This window comes from Leptonychotes weddellii, chromosome 3 (assembly GCF_054177405.1).
Source record: "Leptonychotes weddellii isolate Sample4059 chromosome 3, ASM5417740v2, whole genome shotgun sequence".
NCBI lineage: Eukaryota > Metazoa > Chordata > Mammalia > Carnivora > Phocidae > Leptonychotes > Leptonychotes weddellii.
In genome coordinates, this window is record NC_138371.1 from 52,513,432 (window position 1) to 52,534,855 (window position 21,424).

Genomic DNA, 21,424 nt, shown 5'->3' on the forward strand with positions numbered 1-21,424 from the left:
CATGTGAATAAAGACCCTTTGAGACAAAATTGAGTTTCCCAAACTGCAAGAAGCCCAAACATGCAAAATGACTGAGGACAAAATACTTCCCTTGCCACTCCGCTTCTAATACTAAACAGATTTTTCTTTTTAAATTCAAACCATGTATTCTCTAAATTGGTGGGGGATGGAGAGTGGGGGAGGTGGTCAGGGAGAACACCAGATGCCTCAGATTTTCCTATTCTGCCACTAAAAGGTGTACACATTTGGGAAAATCTTTTGACCACTGGGCCCTCAATTTCCTTATCTTTAAATTAGGGGAGTTTGGTACCTTCCTGTTCCAAAATTCCATGCTTCCATGTGAAAAATAAAAAATTTTAATTATAAATGTAAAACTTTCTGAGATTACAAAGGATATCTGGGTGCCTGAATAGGCCATAATCCCCCTGAAATTTGGTGAGTGTATATATGTATGTAAGCATTTTCCAGGAAGAGGGACAGTATCTTTATCAGAGCCTTAAAGGGAAATTAAGTTCCAAAAAAGGTTGAAGATCACTGGTTGAGGCAGCAAATGCTGTCTTTAGTTTTGGATTTGTCTGATTGCGTAGCAGATCAGCAGCAATCTTTACATGGTTGTAAAATCTGTCCCACAAAGCCTTCTCGAGGATCTCATTTCTCTTCATGAGCTGTGTGTTTCTAATTTTTCATGAGCAGAAAGGCCATTCAAAATCAAGAGTCCTTTTCATTAAAGATTTAAAACTGTGGGGATTTCAAGACTTATTTTGATATTAGTAGCTAAAGGAGAACCATTTTAGTACATTGGAAAATTTCAAGCATTCAGCATCTTACACATTTGCCTGTTCATGTTGAATTATTTTACTATTTCTTTTTTCTTGAGTTAACTGACATGAAACAAAAGGCTTGGCTCCTCCTTCCAACGGGCTTTTCTTTTTCTTCTGATGTTAGAGTCTGTTGTGAAATGATGATGAATTAACTGCTGGTTCTATTGGTAGTGGTAATTTTCATTTTTGTAACGATTTGATCCTCAAGATACATTAAGTAGAAGATATTTATATAATAATCTAAAAAGAATTAGTTGAAAATTAGAGAGAAGCAGAAAATGACATTAGGGAGTCTGAGCAACCGTAAGAGGAAAGATGCACGCGGGAAAACATGAGAATCAAAGAGAAAATCTACATGATTAGATGCTGCAACAGTATCCAATCCCTAAGCGAAAGAAGAAAAAGGGGGAATTCCCCCCCCCCAGAGGGAACAAACATAGCAACTAGAGAATACTGAATTTTTGAATACACTAAATGAAAACGACACAAAAACATCATAACCGAGATTTTCAAGAACATCTTTCGGCTGATAATCTCAAGGAGTTATATGGCTTTTCGTTAATTAAGGCAAAGACAGAGGCGAGCAGAGAACATCACAGAAAGAAGGATGTTGCCAGTGATTATCAGATAAATGCAAAAAGCTCAGGGGAACAATCTTTTGTGGTATAGGAGAAGTGCCAATCAGTGCGAAACGTTAATTTTTCCTGAGACGATATCAAAGAGGTGTAAAGTAAAAGGAAGAAAATTAGGTTTAAGCATTGGCCTGGTATCAAATTATTTTTAGGTAATCCCTGATGCTTTCTAAACGACTCCTGATTCCTCAGATGTGGCAATCTGATCAGTACTCGCAGTGGCTCCCAAGTCCGAGTGGAAAGGAAGGCAACAGTCAGGGTCTCTGTTCGACTCTAGGCTCCCTTCCCGACTCCCGGAGCTTCAGGTCACCGGCTCCAGACTCTCCGTTAACCCCGAGGGCGCCGGGCGGGAGATTTATCCTCAAACGAACCCGATCCCCGGATGACCCTGCTTGGGGGACTTGGATTCATGGAGCATCCTCCTGTGACTCTTCCTCTTTCGAGTAACAGCTCCGTTTTTCTCCTCTCCGCGCCTCCTCAAATCCCATTCAAGAAAAATCCCAGGGATTTCAGCTAAAACGCACACCAACCGCGCCCCCCGCCGGGCTCCCGGAGGCCGCCTCCCGGGCGGCTGGGGCGGCTCCTCCCGGCCCGCGGCAGGAGGGGCGCGCGCCCCCGGCCCCCGCGCGCGCCCGTTGCTATGGGAACGCCCTGGGTTCGGCCGCCCGAGAGGGAGGCACGAGGAGGCGCAGGGGCAGATCCAGTGGGAGACGCTATCGCAAGATGGCGTCTGCGAGGCCGCGGGATGCGGAGTGAGCGCGCCCCGCCGGGGGCCCCGCGAGGCTGCTCCTCTCCCCGTCGCCACCGCCACCGCCGCCGTCACCGCCGCCACTGCGGCGCCGCCTCTCCGCCTGCCATTGCGCCGCGGCCAAGCCTCCCGCCTCGCAGGTACCGCCGCCCGCGCGCGCGCTCCGCGTCGTGCACAGATGGCAGCGACAAGTGCCGGCTTGCCTAGGGCTAGCGGGTCTCCCCCGGTGCGGGTGCGCCTGACAATAACGCATAAATAACTTTTTCTTGCAGCGGCCCCCTGCGCCCCGGCCTGCAGCCTCCCCGCGCGCCCGCGCCCCACCACGCCCCTCCGACTCCACGCTGCCTCCGAGGTGTGAGCGCTTCGGGCCGATGCGGTGATCTCTGGCCCTCCCGGGAAGAGCGCGTGTACCGGCGGGCGGCGGCGAGCAGTTGGCGAGCGCCTTTACAATGGCCCTGACCCTGTTTGGTGAGTACAGTCCTTTGCCCGCGCCCCTGCAGGTGGGCCGCGCCCCGGGGGCGGGGGCCCGGGGCGCCCGGGGAGGGGACGCGGCGCGCGGTGTCGGGCGCGGGCCGGAGCCGGGGAGCTGGGGCGCCTCGGGCGCCGGGCTTGCTCCCTCGCGCCTCTCCCATTGTTTCCTCTCCAGGCAGGGCCGATGGGCGTGTGCTCCCTGGCCAATTCTGTGCAGGGCGTCTGTGAGGTCCTGGGTGTTTTGTAAACGCAGGATTCTTTAAGATGCCAACTTGGGAGCGAAGTTAGCTGGTTGTTTCCAAACCTACGTTTCTCAAGTCAGTAAATAAAGATCCTGGAAAGTTTATTTATTTTGAACAAGATGTCTGTGCATCCCAGTCTCCCCGGAATTGCCAAATGCATGTGTTGAGTCTTGTTGGATTTTGGGGCGGATATTTTGGAGACAGTATATTTCGTTGGAAACAAGAATAAGTGGTGAACTGAATATTTGTTACAATGGAAAATGTTTGTTCTAACAAACACGAGAGCAGACAGAAGAAAGTTGGTTCCTGGAAGGTAAGTGATCTCGGGAGAATAACTGAGTATTTTAGGAAAGAAATGTTATTTCTGTGTTGTAATTACTGCAACACTATTGTTTCAGTGGTTAAGACTTCAAGGTGTTTTTTTGTTTTTGTTTTCCTGGAGGCTATAATGCCAATGGGTTGGGAAGAAGGGCTGAAAAGACAAATTGTTTCCTATTACCCAAACAGACTATGGTACACATGTACCTCCCTTTAAGAAAACTCAGTATGTGAAAATTTGGATGTTCAAAGTAGTATGGTATGTACTGATATGAAACTGATAGCTACAACGACGGTCTTGGTAAGTTACAGTATCAAGTTTCCAGTTCGTTTTAATTGTGTCATTTGATCAAGCAAGTTATAGGCATCACATACCACAAATGCTTTTTCATATAAATTAGAGTGAATTAATCTGGAATCAAAGAGTTACATTTATTTAATCATCTTATTTTACAAATTCAGATGCAGGGAGGCTATTTTCCAAGGTCACATGGCCCTTTTGTGGCAAAACTGAGCCTAGAACACAATTTGCCAGTCTGTAGTCTGGGGTATGTTTACTTTGCCAGAATACCCACAGTACTAGAAATGACATTTCTTATTTGGTGTTGGTTCTTCATAGGTGCTTTAAAAAAATGTTTCTTCTTTCTCTGAAAGAAATAAAAATCTCACTGTTGTTTTTCAGTAATTTGTGTCTAATCTGCATCATTTAGTAGAGCATTTTTTCTTAAGTGTGGATTTTTTTTTTGTACAAAAGTTAAAAATGGTGGAAGACTTGGTTGGTATTTTCTTTTGAAGAAGCATTTCTCTTATACTGTAGTAGCTAATACATAGCAGTAACATCTCTACAGGTAAATTTCCCCTTAACTGGTTTTATTTATTTTTTACTAAATTCATTTTCCTTTCTAAAGAGAGAGTATGTATTTCTAGGTTTGTTTTCAAAGGTAAGGTTTACGAATCAGCCACTGTTCGAATGCTGACGTTCTCAGTGAATAAACAGATAAATTGGAGAGAAACGGAGTGAGGGATAAGATCCTTTCTTTTTTTTTTTTAAGATTTTATTTATTTATTTGAGAGAGAGAGAATGAGAGAGAGCACATGAGAGGGGGGAGGGTCAGAGGGAGAAGCAGACTCCCCGCCGAGCAGGGAGCCCGATGCGGGACTCGATCCAGGGACTCCAGGATCGTGACCTGAGCCGAAGGCAGTCGCTTAACCACCTGAGCCACCCAGGCGCCCGGGATAAGATCCTTTCAAAAGGGTTCCTAAATTATTAAATATTTAACTACTGAAGTAGAGATGAGGAAAGGGAGGGCACGGATTTGATCTCTAGAAGAAGATAAACCACTCCCACCCCTCAGAATGAATAAAGTGTCTTTTAAGTCAACATGTGGGAAAATAGAATTTAATTTACAAAATCGAATTTGGTTACAGTTTTTAAAAATATTTCCCTGTTATAAAGGAAAGTACACCTGTGTGCAGAGGCTATTTTTCAGTAATGATAGAGCAGTAGCTGTGCTTAACACCACTCCTCAGGCCTGTCTGTTCAAAATGTAGATTCCTATGCCCCTAGACCCACAGAATCTGCACTTCTAGGAGAAGGGGATTATAAAGGGACTCCCCTGTGATTCTGTCATCCTCAAATTTGAGAACCATTGTATTAAAGATAAAAATACGATTGCTCAAATTTGCCCAATTCAGAATGGCCTTTGTATCTATTAAGAGCAGTCTCCGATGGTTAGAAGAAATGGATTTTATTTTAGATACCCATCAACAACATGAGGATTAAGGGTGCTGATCCGCCATGCGGTCCAAAACCTGAGTTTTAACTTTTCACTCCCCAAAAACCTAACTAATAGCCTGCTGTTGATCAGAAGCCTTACTATAAACAGTTGATTACCACGTGTTTTTTTATGTTATATGTATTATATACTGTATTCTTACAATAAAGCTAGTGAAAAGAAAATGGTATTAAGAAAGTCATAAGGAAGAGAAATACATTTATAAGTACTGTACTGGTTTTATCGAGAAAAATCCACATATAAGTAGACCCATGCAGTTCAAATCTGTTTTTCGAGAGTCAACTACTTTTTTTTTTAAGATTTATTTATTTATTATTTGAGAGAGAATGCTCGGGGGTGGGGGGAGGGTGGCAGGAGAGGGCCAAAGGGAGAGAGAGCATCTCAAGCAGAGTCTCTGCTGAGCTTGGAGCCCCACACGGGGCTCCATCTCATGATCCTGAGATCATGACCTGAGTTGAAATCAAGAGTCAGATGCTTAACCAACTGAGCCACTCAGGAGCCCCAGCTGTACTACTTTTTAACTAGGTCAGTCAGAAGTACCTCATATCCCTTTATATTTCCTCTTAATAGCCAACTTAGAGCAGAGGAGCACTGAGGTAATAAGGTTCTGTGCGACGGTAGTGAAGAGCGGATAGGACAAACCTAACTAAATAGCCATCAGAGTCAGAGCTCAGTAGAGTTTCTACCAAAGCCTTCCCAACGCAACACTGCCGAGACCCTACCTTGTGTATCATGGGTGTGTTAGTCGGTAAGGCTAGTGTCTTAAGTCTGTTTGGACTCCTGTAGTGAAATACCATAAACTGAGTGGCCTACACAACAGACATCTATTTCCTGAGGTTTTGGAGGCTGGAATTCTAAGACCAGCGAGCCAGCAGATTCACTTCCTGATGAGGGCCCTCTTTCTGGATTGTGGACATCCATCTTTTTGCTGTGTCCTCCCATGGTGGAGAGATGGGAAAGCAAGGTCTTTGTCTCTTCTAGGGGCACTAATCTCATCATCTAACCTCATTTCCCTTCAAGACATCATCTAATCTCATTTATCCCCAAAGGCCTCATCTCCACAGATACCATCACATTGGGGATTAGGGCTTCAACATAAGAGTTTATTGGAGGACACAGTTCAGTGCATAGCAGCCAGCAATAGAGTCTAGGGTTTTTGTGTATTTTAAATTTATTTTATTTTAAATTTATTTTTTTATTTTATTTAGAAAGAGAGACGCAAGTGTGGGTAGGGGGAGATAGGGGCAGAGAGAGAATCCTAAGCAAGCTCCATGCACAGTGCGGAGCCTGACTCGGGGCTCGATCTCACAACCCCTGAGATCATGACTAGAGCCGCAATCAAGAGGTGGGTGCTCAACTGACGGAGCCACCCAGACACCCCTACGGTTTTTTTTTCTTTATGTTTTATGCTTCCATCCAGGTTTTGTTTTTATCATTGTAAAGAACGTTCTTTTTATAGGATGTTAGTGAAAGTTAGATTCATTTTAAAGTGAGGGGCGCCTGGGGGTGGCTCAGTTGTTAAGCGTCTGTTTTCGGCTCAGGTCATGATCTCAGGGTCCTGGGATCGAGCCCCGCATCGGGCTCCCTGCTCAGCCGGAAGCCTACTTCTCCCTCTCCCACTCCCCCTGCTTGTGTCCCCTCTCTTGCTCTCTCTCTCTCTGTCAAATAAATAAATAAAATATATATATAAAAAAAAAGAGTAGGAGCCTCTAAAATTACCCAATACAATTTTACATTGATAGACTTTTAACTTTTTTCCACCTAAGTACGGTGTAGCAACTCAAAATATTTGTCAAATTAAGCTGAAGAGTGAAAACTGTCTTATCTCTTATCTTCACTATTAATCACCTTTGGTGCTTAAAAAGATATTTTTAAGGCAAATTCCTGTTTCATCTGTGATAGAAGAACTAGACTCCAGTTTTTCCTGATTTTAGAGTCCCATTTGGGAGTTGAAAATACGCATTTTTGAAGTTTCAGGACTTTGCCAGCATTTTTTTCCACCTTGCAGATGAATACACCTCTCAGTCATCTGCATCAATACAAATAATTTTTAAATCCTCAAATCCTAAAAATTATCCAAATGTAATTCATACTCTGCTCACTCACCTTGCTCATCTGTTCAACATACATCAATAGCAGTGTGCAAGAGACATGGCCCTGTGTTCTTAGAGCTTATATTCCAGAACTATAGTGTATGTCCCTAACTACTTATTTCCAATAGGATTTGTTAGAACTTCCCTGACAGAGAAACACAGGTTCTCTAATAATTGCTGGGCTAGAAGGAAAGTCTCAGGTCATCTAATTTAGGACCTTTTAGCTGGTGCACCTAGCAGTACGCCCTGACTGGCCACACCGATAAAGCCCTATTTGACAGAGCTGGGTGAAAAAGCATCCTGCCAGGCTATCCTTTGGCAAGAATGTCTGTCATTTATAGCTAAATGGGCCTGTGGTTTACAGCTCAAATACTGAGATTGGGAACTCCGTTACAGGTAGGCTGGCTGAACCCTGAATAACTCTCTTCTTTATCTGGGTAGAACCGGCTCTGGCAGGGCCCCCTCTCCCTTTTTTTTTCCTTTTTCCTTTCATTTACCACTCACCATCATCATTGCCACTGATCTATGATCCAATACCTAGGATTTCACTGTAATTTCTAACCTTCTTTCCGCAGACTCTGGTACTGCCACGGAAACCTTTTCATTATGCTGCCCAACGCACCTGCCTTTGGGCATCTTTATAGAGATCCTTTGGAGCAGTAAAATGGTAATGGTGCATTCTTTGTGATGCAGTTAGGAAACTTTCTGATTTCCTATGACTGTCTTAGCATTAAAATTTGTTTTTCTTTTTTAAAGTAATCTCTGCACCCAGCACGGGGCTCGAACTCACAACCCCAGATCACGCGAGTTGCATGCTCTACTGACTGAGCCAGCCAGGTGCCCCTAAAATTTGTTTTTAAAAAGACAAATCAACTGCATTTTCAGTATGATTTATTTGACCAAAAGCCAATTTTATAGGAAACTCTACTTGAATAGTCTCTGCTCACATTTTTATTTTTCAGATGTTGCTCATCAAAGAATCTGAGAGGGACTTAACTAAGCAGCAGGGTGGTCCAGTAGTGAGAGCCCAGTTACTTTTCTGAGAATGTTTCATCTTTTCAGCTGTCATTAAAGTCACCATCCTTATTTAAATACCTGTGCATATTCTCTTACTGGTATCAAAAACTTAGTATTTCAGCTTTAAAATTTTTCTTTTAATGTGTGGAGATTTAGTACTATGTAAGAGAGATAAAAGAATTAGAGTTGCTGTAACTCTGATAGTTACCATCTGGGTACAGTGTAAAAGGAATATTGGTGATGCAGTCTTTTGAGTGACGTCTGTCCCTGCAAATAACAATCCTATTAGCATCCTAATCTTTGAGGATATGTATAATTATAAAAATTTGACACATTTGTCATAAGAGTTTCAATTTCTTTATATCTGTAATTGTCCACCTTTTAAAAAATCACCCTTCATAAGAAGACTGTTAGGCATTTTTTCTTTTTTTTTTTTAAGATTTTTAAAATTTATTCATTTGAGAGAGAGACACACCACACACACACACACGGAGAGGATGAGTGGGGATGGGACAGAGGGAGAGGGAGAGAGACAGCAGACTCCCTGATGAGCAGGGAGGACCCCCAGGTCAAGACCTGAGCCAAAGTCAGAAACTTAGCTTAACCCAACTGAGCCACACAGGTGCCCCTAGGCATTTTTTCTTACTTGTTTTCTCCATGAAACTTTAATAACAGAGATATACTGTCTCTCTGTTTACACACTGTGTGTATATCTGCTTTATGCACAAAAGTAAGTTTTTTGACCCCCATAAGCTAGTTTTTGCTCCCGTGAAGGCACTATTACCTTCATTGAGAATATGTGTTTTAGACTAAAACGATCATAAGAAAAATAGGCAGAAAAATACTGTTTGGTCATGCTTTACATTGCAGATAATAATAGTTTTGAAGGAATGACATTAGTAGAAGTTATACATTTTTTATCAGATTGGATTAACCTAAGAATTAGCAGTTTACTATCATCTTGAACGGCCATAATGGCAATTTCCTTGCCAGGCTAGGGTTTGTGTAGCTTTTCTCAAAGTCCCTCTAGTAATAATAATATACTCTGATATGGGTAATTGATGTTTTCTCAGTCTTATATAAAGTATCGGTAACAGCACCTTTAAAAAAACTTTATTTATCTGCACTGTATAAACTAAATGAAGTCATTGAACTTTTCTGTGCAAACCCAACTCAAGACAAGTCATTGAGCCTGACCTTACCAGTCATAAGTCATTCTTACATAGAAAATGATTCCCATAAGCCTTGTTTTTTATTTATTTATTTTTTAAGATTTTACTTATTTATTTGACAGAGAGATACACAGCGAGAGAGGGAACACAAGCAGGGGGAGTGGGAGAGGGAGAAGCAGGCTTCCCGCAGAGCAGGGAGCCCTATGCGGGGCTCGATCCCAGGACCCTGGGACCATGACCTGAGCCGAAGGCAGATGCTTAACGACTGAGCCAACCACGTGCCCCCAGAAATTACTATTTTTAAAATAATGGTTTTATATCCAGGAACCTTTTAGAACTTACACATTTTTAGAAAGTTTTTTTTTTCTTTTATTCTCCAAGAAACAAAAAACAAAATAAAAAATTGATAGCTTAAAAATGCCCAAGTCTGTTTTGAATAGTTGTTTTAAATTTAGAAAAGTCAGCACTTCTTGGAAAGAATTAATGCAGACAAGTTGAGTTAGTGGGAGAAGGGAAGATGAGTCAGGCCCCCCGGTGTGGCTGGCTGCTTAGTAGCCTGGCAGGGGGCCACCTCATTGTGTTTCCTCTAGCTGCACTGAAGGTTGTCCTTTCCCTTTCCACTCTAACTTTTTAACCTTTGGATTTCATTGGACCCTATCTATTTCGTGGTGTAAAACAAGTAGAAGAAAAGATGTAGTCCAAGAAACATATCTCTGCATGAATAGATTTTCATGACCACAGACCCGACATTTCAAAAACAGCTATTTCTTTAAGCTGCTAATTTCTTTTTTTTAAAAGGTCTGTTTATTTATTAGAGAGAGAGAGAGTACGTGCTTGAGCGTGTGCATGCTGGTGGGGGGGTGGGGAGGGACAGAGGGAGAGAGAAACCCAAGCTGACTCTGGACTGAGCACAGAGCCTGCTGTAGGGCTCGAACTCACGTCCTCGAGATCAGGGCCTGAGCCCGGTAGGTAAGTGGTGTAGGTATCTATTTGAGCAATATGTAAATATCTGCCTGACTGAAGTATTTCCCCTGCAGACCTTCCATAGTGAATGAATTTAATACCATTATACTACAATTAAAGCATGGATTCTTAGCATGTTACCTATGAGGAATAACATGCTAGATATAGATACTTATCTTCATATAGCAAGAGAGAATGATTTTAATTTGTGGACCGAAGATCTTAAAGTAGACAGAGCAAGCATTTGACTGAGGGAGCTGCACTGTAAGAGAAAAGAAAGTGGCGGTTTTTATGTAGAGTGTGAGACACTACTAAGAAGGACCTGAAGGGGGCTGGTGTATTAAGAATAAGAACAGTGTAAAAGCCCAGGGCATTTGGGATTAGGGGCAGGAATGGATAGTACCATAGAGTGAGAGAAGGAAGCAGGAACAAGAGGTGTACTATTCCTCATTCTTTTCTGAGGATAGCTCTGAGGCTTAGGATGGGTCATCATCTTTTGTGATTTGTTTACTCATCTGTTCAATGAATTGAGGACCTAAAATGTGCCACATATGTTTTAGTTCCTGCCCTCAAAGAATTTATGTTTGCAGTTGAGGGAGACAGACAATAAAAAATGTATTGTGTGGGGTGCCTGGATGGTACAGTTGGTTAAGTGTCCCATTCTTGGTTCAGCTCAGGTCATGATCTCAGGGTCATGAAATGGAGCCCCGCATTGGCTCCATGCTCAGCATGGGGTCTGTTTGAGATTCTCTATTTCCCTCTCTCTCTGCCCCTCCCCCCTGCACGCTCATGCATGTGCACTCTCTCTCTCTTTAAAATAAATAAATCTTGAAAAAAAATGTATAGTGTGCCAGGTGGCTAGTGCTATGAAGAAGTATAAAGCAGGGTGAGGAGATGGGGCTAGCTACGTGGCAGCCTGGTCAGGGAAGGCCTCACAGTTGAGACGGATTTTGAGCAGAGACTTGAAGGACGTGAGGGAGTGAGTCATGTGAAGTGGGGGCATTGCCTAGGTTGTTTTTTAGAGGGAGGGAGAGTGAGAATCTCAAGCAGACTCCCTGCTAAATGCAGAGCCTGATGTGGGGCTTGATCCTACGACCCTGAGATCATGACCTGAGCCGAAATCAGGAGTTGGACACTTAACCAACTGGGCCACCCAGGTGCCCCACCTTGAATCAGTTTAAACATTTGCTTTCATTTATCTTTTTCTTCCTTTATTATTTTGGATCATTTATCTTTTTTCTTCCTTTATTATTTTGGATTATTATTAATATGTAAGAGTCCATAATTGGAAATTTAAACCTGCCTCTTAGAATTTGGCTAGTCTAACAGTTTACTTTTCTACTCCTCCAGTGGGTCCCCGTCACCATTAAGATTAAGTCCAAATTCCCTAGTTTGTATATAAGGCTTTTAGAGTAGGACCCCTGCTTACCTGTCTCTTACTGTCTCCTCCTCAGAGGCTGCTCTTCAGCTGTACTGAACTACTTGAAGTTTCCAGAAGGGATTGCAGTCAGTGTGCCTTTGGCACAGTCATTTCCCACGTCCTTTGCACTCACTCTCCTCTACACATCTTGCAAAACTCAGCTTGAATAGTCTTCTAAGTAGTCTTCCTTTGTGAGTTAGTTACACCTTTTCTGCATCCATTGTGCCCCGTACACATCTCTGTCCTACCACTTATCATGTGGTGATATAGTGGTTAGTAGATGTATTCTCTCGTCTTCCCTGTTAGATGAAGTTCCCTAATGCGAAAGCTACGGATTTCTTGTTTGTATCCTTAACAACCACCACAGTGTCTGATGCATCCCAACTACTCAATAGATACTTGAATGAATTTTGGATTTTACATTATTGTTTCTTAAATTTGGGAGTTAATTTTAAGGTCTAAATCTATATGATACACACCCTCTACTGTTCATTTCTTTGTTCATTTGTTAATTTTTTTTTAATGCAGTAAATGTGCCATTATGTCATCCCTTGGTTCCATACTCTAATATGGATTTCCCAAGTGGAAGCTCACAAGGGCTTGAATAAAATGGAAATCTCTCTGGAAGCAGATTCTTTGAGGTTTAACTATAGTATTACTAACCATCGGCAGATGTTTCTAAATTATTTGGCATAATTAGATAACAAATTCCACTTCATTAAACTATTGTTCCTTTTCATTTCAATAGTACAAAGGAATTGCACGTAAATTAGCTTGGTTTGTTCACGTTTTACCCTCACGGTAGGGAACATAATCAAATTGAATAGGAATTCAGTATGAAAATGGCTAACTTAACCTTTTAGAGGTCTGAAAATGAAAACATACAGTCTTTCTCCCATAATAATAAATCTGGGTGCTACATAAGCATTCCTATTAGTTGTCATATGTTTATTAGAAGAGTAGATACAAACAACAGTTCAAACATTCATATTTTTAATGGATAAAAGAAAATTTTTGTTATTTATTAACACCTCTCATTATTCCAGAAAGAAATGAGGTGATTTACAAAAAAAGTATAATGCAAGAGGACTGAAAACAATAAGCGTGGGAATTCGTTTTTCTCTGTCTTGTCTCATTTCCTTGTCTTATTTCCTGCTCTCCCCTGGATTGTCTCCCTTACATCACAGCCATGCTTTCCTACTCAGTGTGAGAAAGCCTTTCCTCAACTTTGGGACCCGCTTACGTACCAGCATGAGTAATTGTGCTCCACCTCTTAGTGGAGGGTTATGGAAAGAGCATTCTGTATGCCCCACCGCCTCTTCCTGCATGGCTGCTTACTCCTCAACCCTGTCTACCCATCGCTTCTCAGCCACTGTTTGATTGTAATAGTTTGGTGTTTGGGAATGTCATTCAGCACGGAGAAAATAAAGGTGGGCAGCTCTGAAGGAAAAAACAAATTTCTGACACTTGTTTAAAGAACAAGGAAGACTTTTCTCAGGACTATCGTGTCAGGTGTCAAGAGATGGGGCTTAACTCTGAATCTGAGAACAGGGGAGGATTTATAGCCAAGGAGCAGGTTGCAGGGGTGTTAGGGGATGGAAAATTATTAAGAGGAGACAAGGTAGGGGGAATTCTTGCCAAACTGACCCAACAGGATTCTTAGTGAGGGCAGACGAGGGTGATGAGATATCAGGGGCCGGGGGTGAGGAATTTGATCAAATATCAGAGGTAGGAGGATTCTCTCTAAAGCCACTTAGCGGATTTCTTGCTCAAACGGCTTTGCAGGCCTGGTGAGGCCTCGGGGTCAAGGCCGAGGCTAGTCAAGAAGAGGGCTTGGAGGAGCCTGACTCGGGTTTGGTCAAGGAGAGCCTCCTGCCACAGCTACCACCTCATGTTCGGCTTCTGTTTGGCCGGAAGTACTTTCTCAGTGAGTAGCCAGTGATCAGTGGCTTCCCTCAGTCCTCATATTTGATCTTTCTGCACTCTCTGCTATCTTTGACTGCCTCTTTCTTCTTGAAACTTTTTTCTCTTGTCCTTCAAGACACTGTGTTCTCCTGCTACTCCTTTTCTTCCCTGTGGCTGTTCCTCAGTTTCTTCTCTTTGCTGCCTGAAATGTCTGCTTTTCAAGAACCGGCCTCCGTTTCTCACTAGGGAGTCTTCAGGCTTCAACAGTGCGCACCGGGTGGGTGATTCCTGAGTCTCTGTCTCCAGCCCTGCCCTGGCACCCCCCTCCAAATCTCTGGCAGGATTTCTTATGCACTCCAGACGGCACATTCCCAGCGCCAGATCCTTAGCTCTCCTTCTTCCGTCCTCCCTCCCTTGTCTCTGTACCCAGTGAGCTGTCAGCTCGTGCCCATTCTGCTTTGCTCCGGCTTCCATGTCCGTCCCCTTGTCTGCATTTCCGGGGCTCGCTCTGCCCTTCCTTCAGTACTGCAGTCGGTAGCCCCCGCCCCCGCCACCCATTCCAAAGGAATCCCCGGCCTTCTGAATTCTTTATCATTTTATCTACAAATCTCTTGTGACATTTGCCAGTGTGTTCCTTTCACAGTAGTTATGTATCCTTATATCTTTCTAGGCTGATGGTGTCTGTAAGGTGACTCATTCTTTCTTTCTTTGTGCTCACAGTGCTTAGCACAGTGCTTCACACGTAGTAGGTGCTCAAAAAATATTTAAGTGAATAAAGTAGTTCTTAAACCATGGTACTTCTGTAGTTTATTTTTTATCTTTTTAGAAGATTTTATTTTTAAGTAATCTCTACACCCAACGTGGGGCTTGAAGTTACAACCTGGATGGAGATCAAGAGTCGCATGTTCTACTGACTGAGCCATCCAGGTGCCCCGGTACCTCTGTAGTTTAACAATTTCCAGGGTAGAAACGTAGAGCACTCTTTAATTTTTCCTATGACTTTACAATGTGTTAATCAAGTTAGCAGTAGTAAACATCTCAAAATCTCTCTTATATTGTTTTTGTTGTCTATCTTCAGTCTTTAAAGGAAGAAATATGTGTATAAATATGTATTCCTGCAATATTGCATGCCAAGGGCAGGACACATCATTTACTTAGGGATTGGTTGCTTTTGTCAGCTTAACTTTTTTGGAAAAGTTTTTGGTGAAATTCTGGTTGAATTTATACTGCTTTATATTCTGTAAAAAAAAAAAAAAGTCTCTTCATCCTTCTTCCAACTTTGGAAGCAGAAGAGAAGGAACACTAAACAGGATCTGCAAACACAGGACTTGTTAATCCAGGTTCATTGGTTGGTCCTTTTAATGTTGTTGGGTGTCCAGTATTCAACTGGAAACCGAAACCTCCTTCTGGACAGACCAGACTAAATGTAAGGGGAATGTTGGGTACTTCTGGTTTGATTTCTCTGTTCTTTTAGATCTTTTCAGGCTATGAGCAAGGAGGTGGTGAAGGGATGCCCTTCTTTGTTCCAGCCTCCCTTTTAGACCTTGATGGGTTAGCCAGGTTCACAGGACGTTTGGATATTAGTTCTCTGTTTGTTTATTTGTTTATTTAAAGATTCTATTTATTTATTTGACAGAGTGAGTGCACAAGCAGGGGGAGTGGGAGAGGGAGAAGCAGCCTCCCCGCTGAGCAGGGAGCCCCACATGGGGCTTGATCCTAAGACGCTGGGGTCACGACCCGAGCCCAAGGCAGATGCCCAACCAACTGAGCCACCCAGGCGTCCCAGTCCTCTGTTTGAAAAATGGCTCATTAAGTGTCTTTAAAGTAGCTGAATAGAAGGCACAAAGCAATGGAGTAAAAAGCTCATGTTAGTGATAGTTTTTCAGAATAAGCTGAAACCCACAAAGAAAGATGAAGTCAGTGGTTTATGGAACATTTCACATATTGCTAATGATATTTTACTTAATTGTGAAAAAAAAGTTGGTGAAATTGACTTTGCCACTCCTATAAGTTGTTTTTGGTGATACAGCCTATTTAAGTCTTTGAATGGCATTTGTTAATATTCTTAGGTTTGGATGTTGTAAGGATGCTCATTATTTATGTGTGCAAAATACGTAGTTAAACATAAGAGCCAAAAAAACAATTCATTTTTTTTTCACTCCATCACAATATTTAGAAATTGACCAGACACTTTCAGTTATTTTCCTTGAATGAGAAATGATTCTCAACTTGTCTGTTCCCTCTTTTAGTCGAAATTAAAAGAATAAGTTATTTCAAAAGAACAAGAAAAAGGAACAAGAAGGATTAATAATACAGTAATAGAAAGAAGGAAACAGACATCGCTATACAAGTAGAGAGACTTGCAGAATACTTAGAGGCCTGTCATCCTGAATTTTTCAGACAGATGGCTCTGCAGTTCTCTGGAGGGACCCAAACCTCTTTCTTGCGCCACCCCTCTCCTGCTGTTCTCGGTTTCTCCAGACAGAGGAGCTCTTGCTCTCTCTCTGTTACTGTTCCTCAGTTCCCCCCTCCCTCCTTCTCTCTCTCTCTCTCTCTCTCTCTCTCTCTCTCTCTCTCTCTCGACGGGGCAAACAGATCTCAGGACTTATTCCTTCGGGGCGAGACCTCATTCGGCTCCAGGTGCCTTTGGATTTCACTCTTCTAATCAAAACCTTTTTCCTTTCATCTTGTTTTTCAAGTATAATAATTGATGTTAGGAAAGCGGAGGCATTTGAAAATTGAAAAACAATTTTTAGAAATAATTTTGACTTAATTAAAAGTTAATGAAAGTCTCAGTAGAAAACATCCAATATTTTCAGCTTAAAATAAGCTATTTTCTGTTGCCAAGGGAAGAAGGAAAATTAAGGTATGTTAAGTGTATTAATATTAGTTTGCAAAAGAACGTTCCAAGGTAGTTTTTTCACTGATAAAGTTACATTTAAAGTAAGTATGGAGTTTTAATATGTTGCTTACTATGTGTTTTCAGCTGCCATAATTAGATGGCAAGGTATAATTTTTAAAAGTTGACATATTTATTTTAAAATTTAAACAGAAGGCTTATGGAAATATAATTAAACTACATTTAAGTAACAATTCCTAGATTAAGAGACTAAGAATTTATAGTAGGTGAATTTCATCTAAATTTTTTTAATTGAGAAAATGCAGCAGCTTTTAATAATAAATACCATCAAGTAGCGCTTTTTAAAAACTTTGATTTTAAGGCAGACTTAGAAATGGTAATATAAACTGAAATGAATGAAGTCTGCCACTTTAAACTCTTGTGTTCTATATTTCAAATCTGTTTCCTTAGGTTACATCTATCTCAGACTTTTCCTCATTACAAAATAATCTCAAATTTTTCCTAATTACCAAAAATACAAAAAAAACACACAAAAAACCTTGTATGAACTGGTATATTTAACAGTGTATTTATTATCACTTTACACACTTTCTCTTTTCTAAAGAACTCAAACCAGAGAGGAAGTTTTTTTTTTTTATTTTTTAAAGATTTTATTTATTTAACAGAGAGAGACACAGCGAAGGAGGGAACACAAGCAGGGGGAGTGGTAGAGAGAGAAGCAGGCTTCCTGCAGAGCAGGGAGCCCGATGTGGGGCTCAATCCCAGGACCCTGAGATCATGACCTAAGCTGAAGGCAGACGCTTAACGACTGAGCCACCCAGGCACCCCCAGAGAGGAAGTTTAATAAGCTTCACATTTTATATTCCAGTGCCTTATTATAGAAAGATTCACAGCCCGAGAAAGCCTCTATAGAAATATTATCTATCATATTGTCACAAGGCAACTAAAAATATTATGGTGGTTATATTGTAAATAATCACTTATAAAACTCAAATAAGAAAAAAATCATTAGCAACACTAGCAAAATGGTATGCCCTGGGATAATTTTATTAAAAGAGATGTGTGAGGCTACAGAAATTAAAAATGCTATGAAATCTTAAATCAGCCTAGACTTTACCAAAGTAACATTCTCCCCTATCTCCCCCAAGTATTTAGTCTTTTCCTTCCTCCCATAAAGAAAATGTCGAACCATAACACATATCTCCCTAGTTCTTCCCACCATTAGTAGGCTTGGGTTTCCCTTTGCAAAGCAGAAAGCTCTCACAAAGCTTTGCATCTCAGAATGTTGTTAATAAAAGATGAGTATTCTATAGACCTTCAGCATTGCTGCATCATCAACCAATAGCAGAACTGGAATTAAGCACCTTTCACCTAGGAAACTGGGGGAGAATCCTCAAGCAGATAGCATTGCTCCATAGCATGTGCTTGGATGTCATTATGCACCACCCCCAAAAAAAGAGTACCAGGAAAAAGAACCCTGAAGGAAAAATTAAGGAAATCAGAAAGAAAAAATGTAAACCAAGGCCCACAACTCAGATGCCTGCAGTGGGCATAGGTAGCAGACAATAGGAGATATTGGGGAATTTCCTAATTTTAAATGTTGGTATTTAACTTGGGCCTTTAAAAAAAAAAAAAACACCGTGAGGCAAAGAAAACACATCTTTGGGCTGGTGGTGAGGCAACTCCAGACTACATGAAAATGTAGAATATTAATATTCTTTAATAATATATAAAATAATAAAATCATTCTGTTTCTAAAGTCTAAAGAGAATCATGTAAACATGACTTTGGGGGCATTTCCTTTCCTATTTGTCTTTCATTTTTTTTGTTTGTTTTTGTTTTTTTTCATATACTCCTAACTCGATTTGTAAACTTTTACTTATAAGGCACGTGCACATGCGTGCACACACAGTAAATCCACTGAATTTTCGAATTCTTGCTAACTTTTTTGATTTAGCTTTTATTAACAACAAAAGGCCTCTCTTTTGCAAGGCACTGTTCTATGACTTTGCTACACTACAAAATCAGAAAACTCATTCTAACTTCTCCATTGCCTAGATGCTTTTTAAATTCCTTTGGTATGTAGATTCTCAGGCTTCATTATTGTGTAATATATCTCTGCAGCCTTAACTCCTGAGGATGTTGTAAAGATAAAATGTGACGATTTGGCTATAAATATATCAAGTGCTTTAGAAGAAAGCTCTTACCCCAAATCCACAAATACACTTTATTACAGTTATTGGTATTTGGACCCTGGAACATTAACCGTTAGTGAATACTTTGATTTAAATTAAAGTAACATTTTGAATATAGAGAATATGGTATTGAATAAGTATAAAAATTTGCTTCTCGAACTGTACTGATGAATATAGTAAAAATATTTCTTAGGAAGCCCACGAGATGGCGCTTGCCAACCTGTTTCCTCTGTGTTTCTTTAGCCTAAGGAAATTCGGCAATAATGTAAGAAGAAACATCTGACTATTTATTTTAAATGTTAGAGTTTAGGTTTACAGAAAGCTTGACTCCTTAAAATTGATGAGCTTCAATTTAACGTTTTGAAAGGTGTTCATTTCTACTACAGGAGTTAAGAGTCTTTGTTGAAGATTTTAAGGCTATTTTGAAAACGTTGGGATCTGTGTAATACAAAGGACTGCCTTCTAAACACTTAGTTTTAAAGAATATATATGATTGGGGTGCCTGGGTGGCTCAGTCGGTTACACATCTACCTTCAGCTCGGGTCATGATCCCAGAGTCCTGGGATCAAGCCCCACATCAAGCATCCCACAGGAGCCTGCTTCTCCCTCTCCCCCTCCTCTCCTCTGGTGCTCTCTCTCTCTCTCTCCCTCAAATAAATAAATAAAATCTTAAAAAAAAGAATATATATGATTTATGAGATGTTTATATGTGTAGCCCTTAAACATTTAAAATATTGACATTTATAAGGACCTGGCCATTAGTAATTGTTCTAAAATAATTGTTCTCTTGTTTGTTTAAACTCAGGAAGGTATACTTGGAATATAATTTAGAACTTCTAATCAAGAATGAGATTTAGTAAGGAACAGTAATGAAAGGCAACAGGAATCCACACAGTCATAATGTGGATTACATTAGGCTTCCTTTTTACCCCTGTATATTTAGCTTTAATTAACACTATTTTCATGGTTACTGTTTACTTTAACATTGTTGATAGGGAAGGGAATTATATTGAAATTATGTTGAGGTTGCTAAGGGAAGTTTTATTTATTTTTGCTAAGGGAAGTTTTATATTTTTTTAATGTTTTCTGAAATCCTAATCATAATTTCAATGAAAAGAGCTATATTCATAAGAGAATAAGACAGGAAAATATATCCAGTAAAATTTAGAGCTAATTAGGTTTAGGTCTGTAGCATTCCATAGGCCTGATTTTTCTCAGGCTCATCATAAAAATGGTCAAGCAATAGAGTCCAAGGCATATTATGGAATAAGAACAGTAAAAGGAACTTTCTGTTGAAAATGAAGTCAGACTTTTTGAAAAATTAAATTGAAGCTTATAACCAAATATTTTAGATGGTTGTGAAAGTAGTCATTTCTTTCACCATTCTTATGAAGGTTTTGGGAAGAAGGAATCTATTATATACGAAGAAAGAATCACTAAAGTTTTCTTTTTTTAAGCAATTATTGTATGTGCTGGCTGCTAAGCTTGCATAATAAATATGTTCTGTGGGGAGGCTGCACATTGAACCCGTTCCTTTGTGAGCTTGCCCTTTTCTGTATCAAGGGTGTAGTGTTCAGTTTCATATTGTCATCATTTCCATCATGCTGTTTGGCACAGGATCTGCTTTAAATGGGCTTATAAAACACCATCTCTTTAAAGTCAATAATTTTCATTGAATTTATGTGAACATTGAATTGAAGCTAACTTAGTTTCTGAGCTAAGGAACTTAAAGAGAAACGTCGGTCAGAGAAATGTAATAGAGGAGCTGATAAAGCGGATGCACACAAAGCGCACAGTGCTGATTCATCCATTGGCATCTTTGAATACAGAGATCTTAAGATTTTATTTTTAAAGTGCTTTGATTTTCCATTGATAAAATGAAGATTGCACTTTCAAATGTGCCCCTTTCCAGTCTTAAGAGAACAAAATTCAACTGAGTAAATGTGAAGATCTACTTGGTTTTATTCAAAGATTCATGAATCAGTATCCCATCTAGCAAATACAAAGGAGCTCCAAAGGGCTGCAGGAGAGGAAAGATTTTTAAAGACAGAAAGGGATAGGACCAGGAAGTCATAAATGGGCGGGGGTGGGGGGGTAGAAGGATTATTTTGGGCAAGGTTACTTCTCCTTGGGGGACATAGGGGCTGTCAGGTAGATTACCTCACTAGTGCTGTCCGGGGAAATTCCAGACTGATAATCCATCAAGATTTCATTCTTGGGGAAGGTTGAAACTGCAGTTAGGTTAGGCATTAAGCCTCGGGTTGGTGATGTGGACTTAGCACAAGCCACTCCATTTTGGGCCTGTTGGTTGTTTTTTTTTTAAACACCTGGTTTTGGGGCGCCTAGGTGGCTCAGTCGTTAAGCGTCTGCCTTCGGCTCAGGTCATGATCCCAGGGTCCTGGGATCAAGCACCACATTGGGGGCTCCCTGCTCAGCGGGAAGCCTGCTTCTCCCTCTCCCACTCCCCCTGCTTGTGTTCCCTCTCTCGCTGTCTCTCTCTGTCAAATAAATAAATAAAGTCTTTAAAAGAAAATAAACACCAGGTTTTTTCCTAGAATTCTAAAAAAATTCTGAAAATGAAAAAAAAAAAAAACCACAGAATTCTTTTCTTCTGTTTTTAGATTCATAGTATATGTTTGAGAACAAAGGAAATTTAAAGAGCTTAAACTGAAAGGTGTTCTTTGTGGGTCTTTTCCATCATTTTTAGAAATTGTAGACATGTATGTAATTGTCAAGGAAAGGATTCCTGTTTTTGGTTGGTCAACTGATTG

The 21,424-nt window shown here is 40.8% G+C and overlaps 1 protein-coding gene across 3 annotated transcripts in view; it reads left to right on the forward strand.

Annotated features, from left to right (window-relative positions):
- The first annotated feature begins 2,208 nt into the window (after positions 1 to 2,208).
- Positions 2,209 to 21,424, forward strand: part of CHN1 (chimerin 1) — a 193,041-nt gene continuing 173,825 nt past the window's right edge. Inside the window, exons 1-2 of one of the 3 annotated variants that reach the window (XM_081814143.1) lie at positions 2,209 to 2,341; positions 2,474 to 2,669. In XM_081814143.1, coding sequence (XP_081670269.1) covers positions 2,651 to 2,669 — 19 coding nt within the window. In that variant the 5' untranslated portion in view covers positions 2,209 to 2,341; positions 2,474 to 2,650. The remainder of the gene's footprint in view (positions 2,342 to 2,473; positions 2,670 to 21,424) is intronic. The other 2 variants (XM_081814140.1, XM_081814141.1) reach the window with 2 other exon arrangements.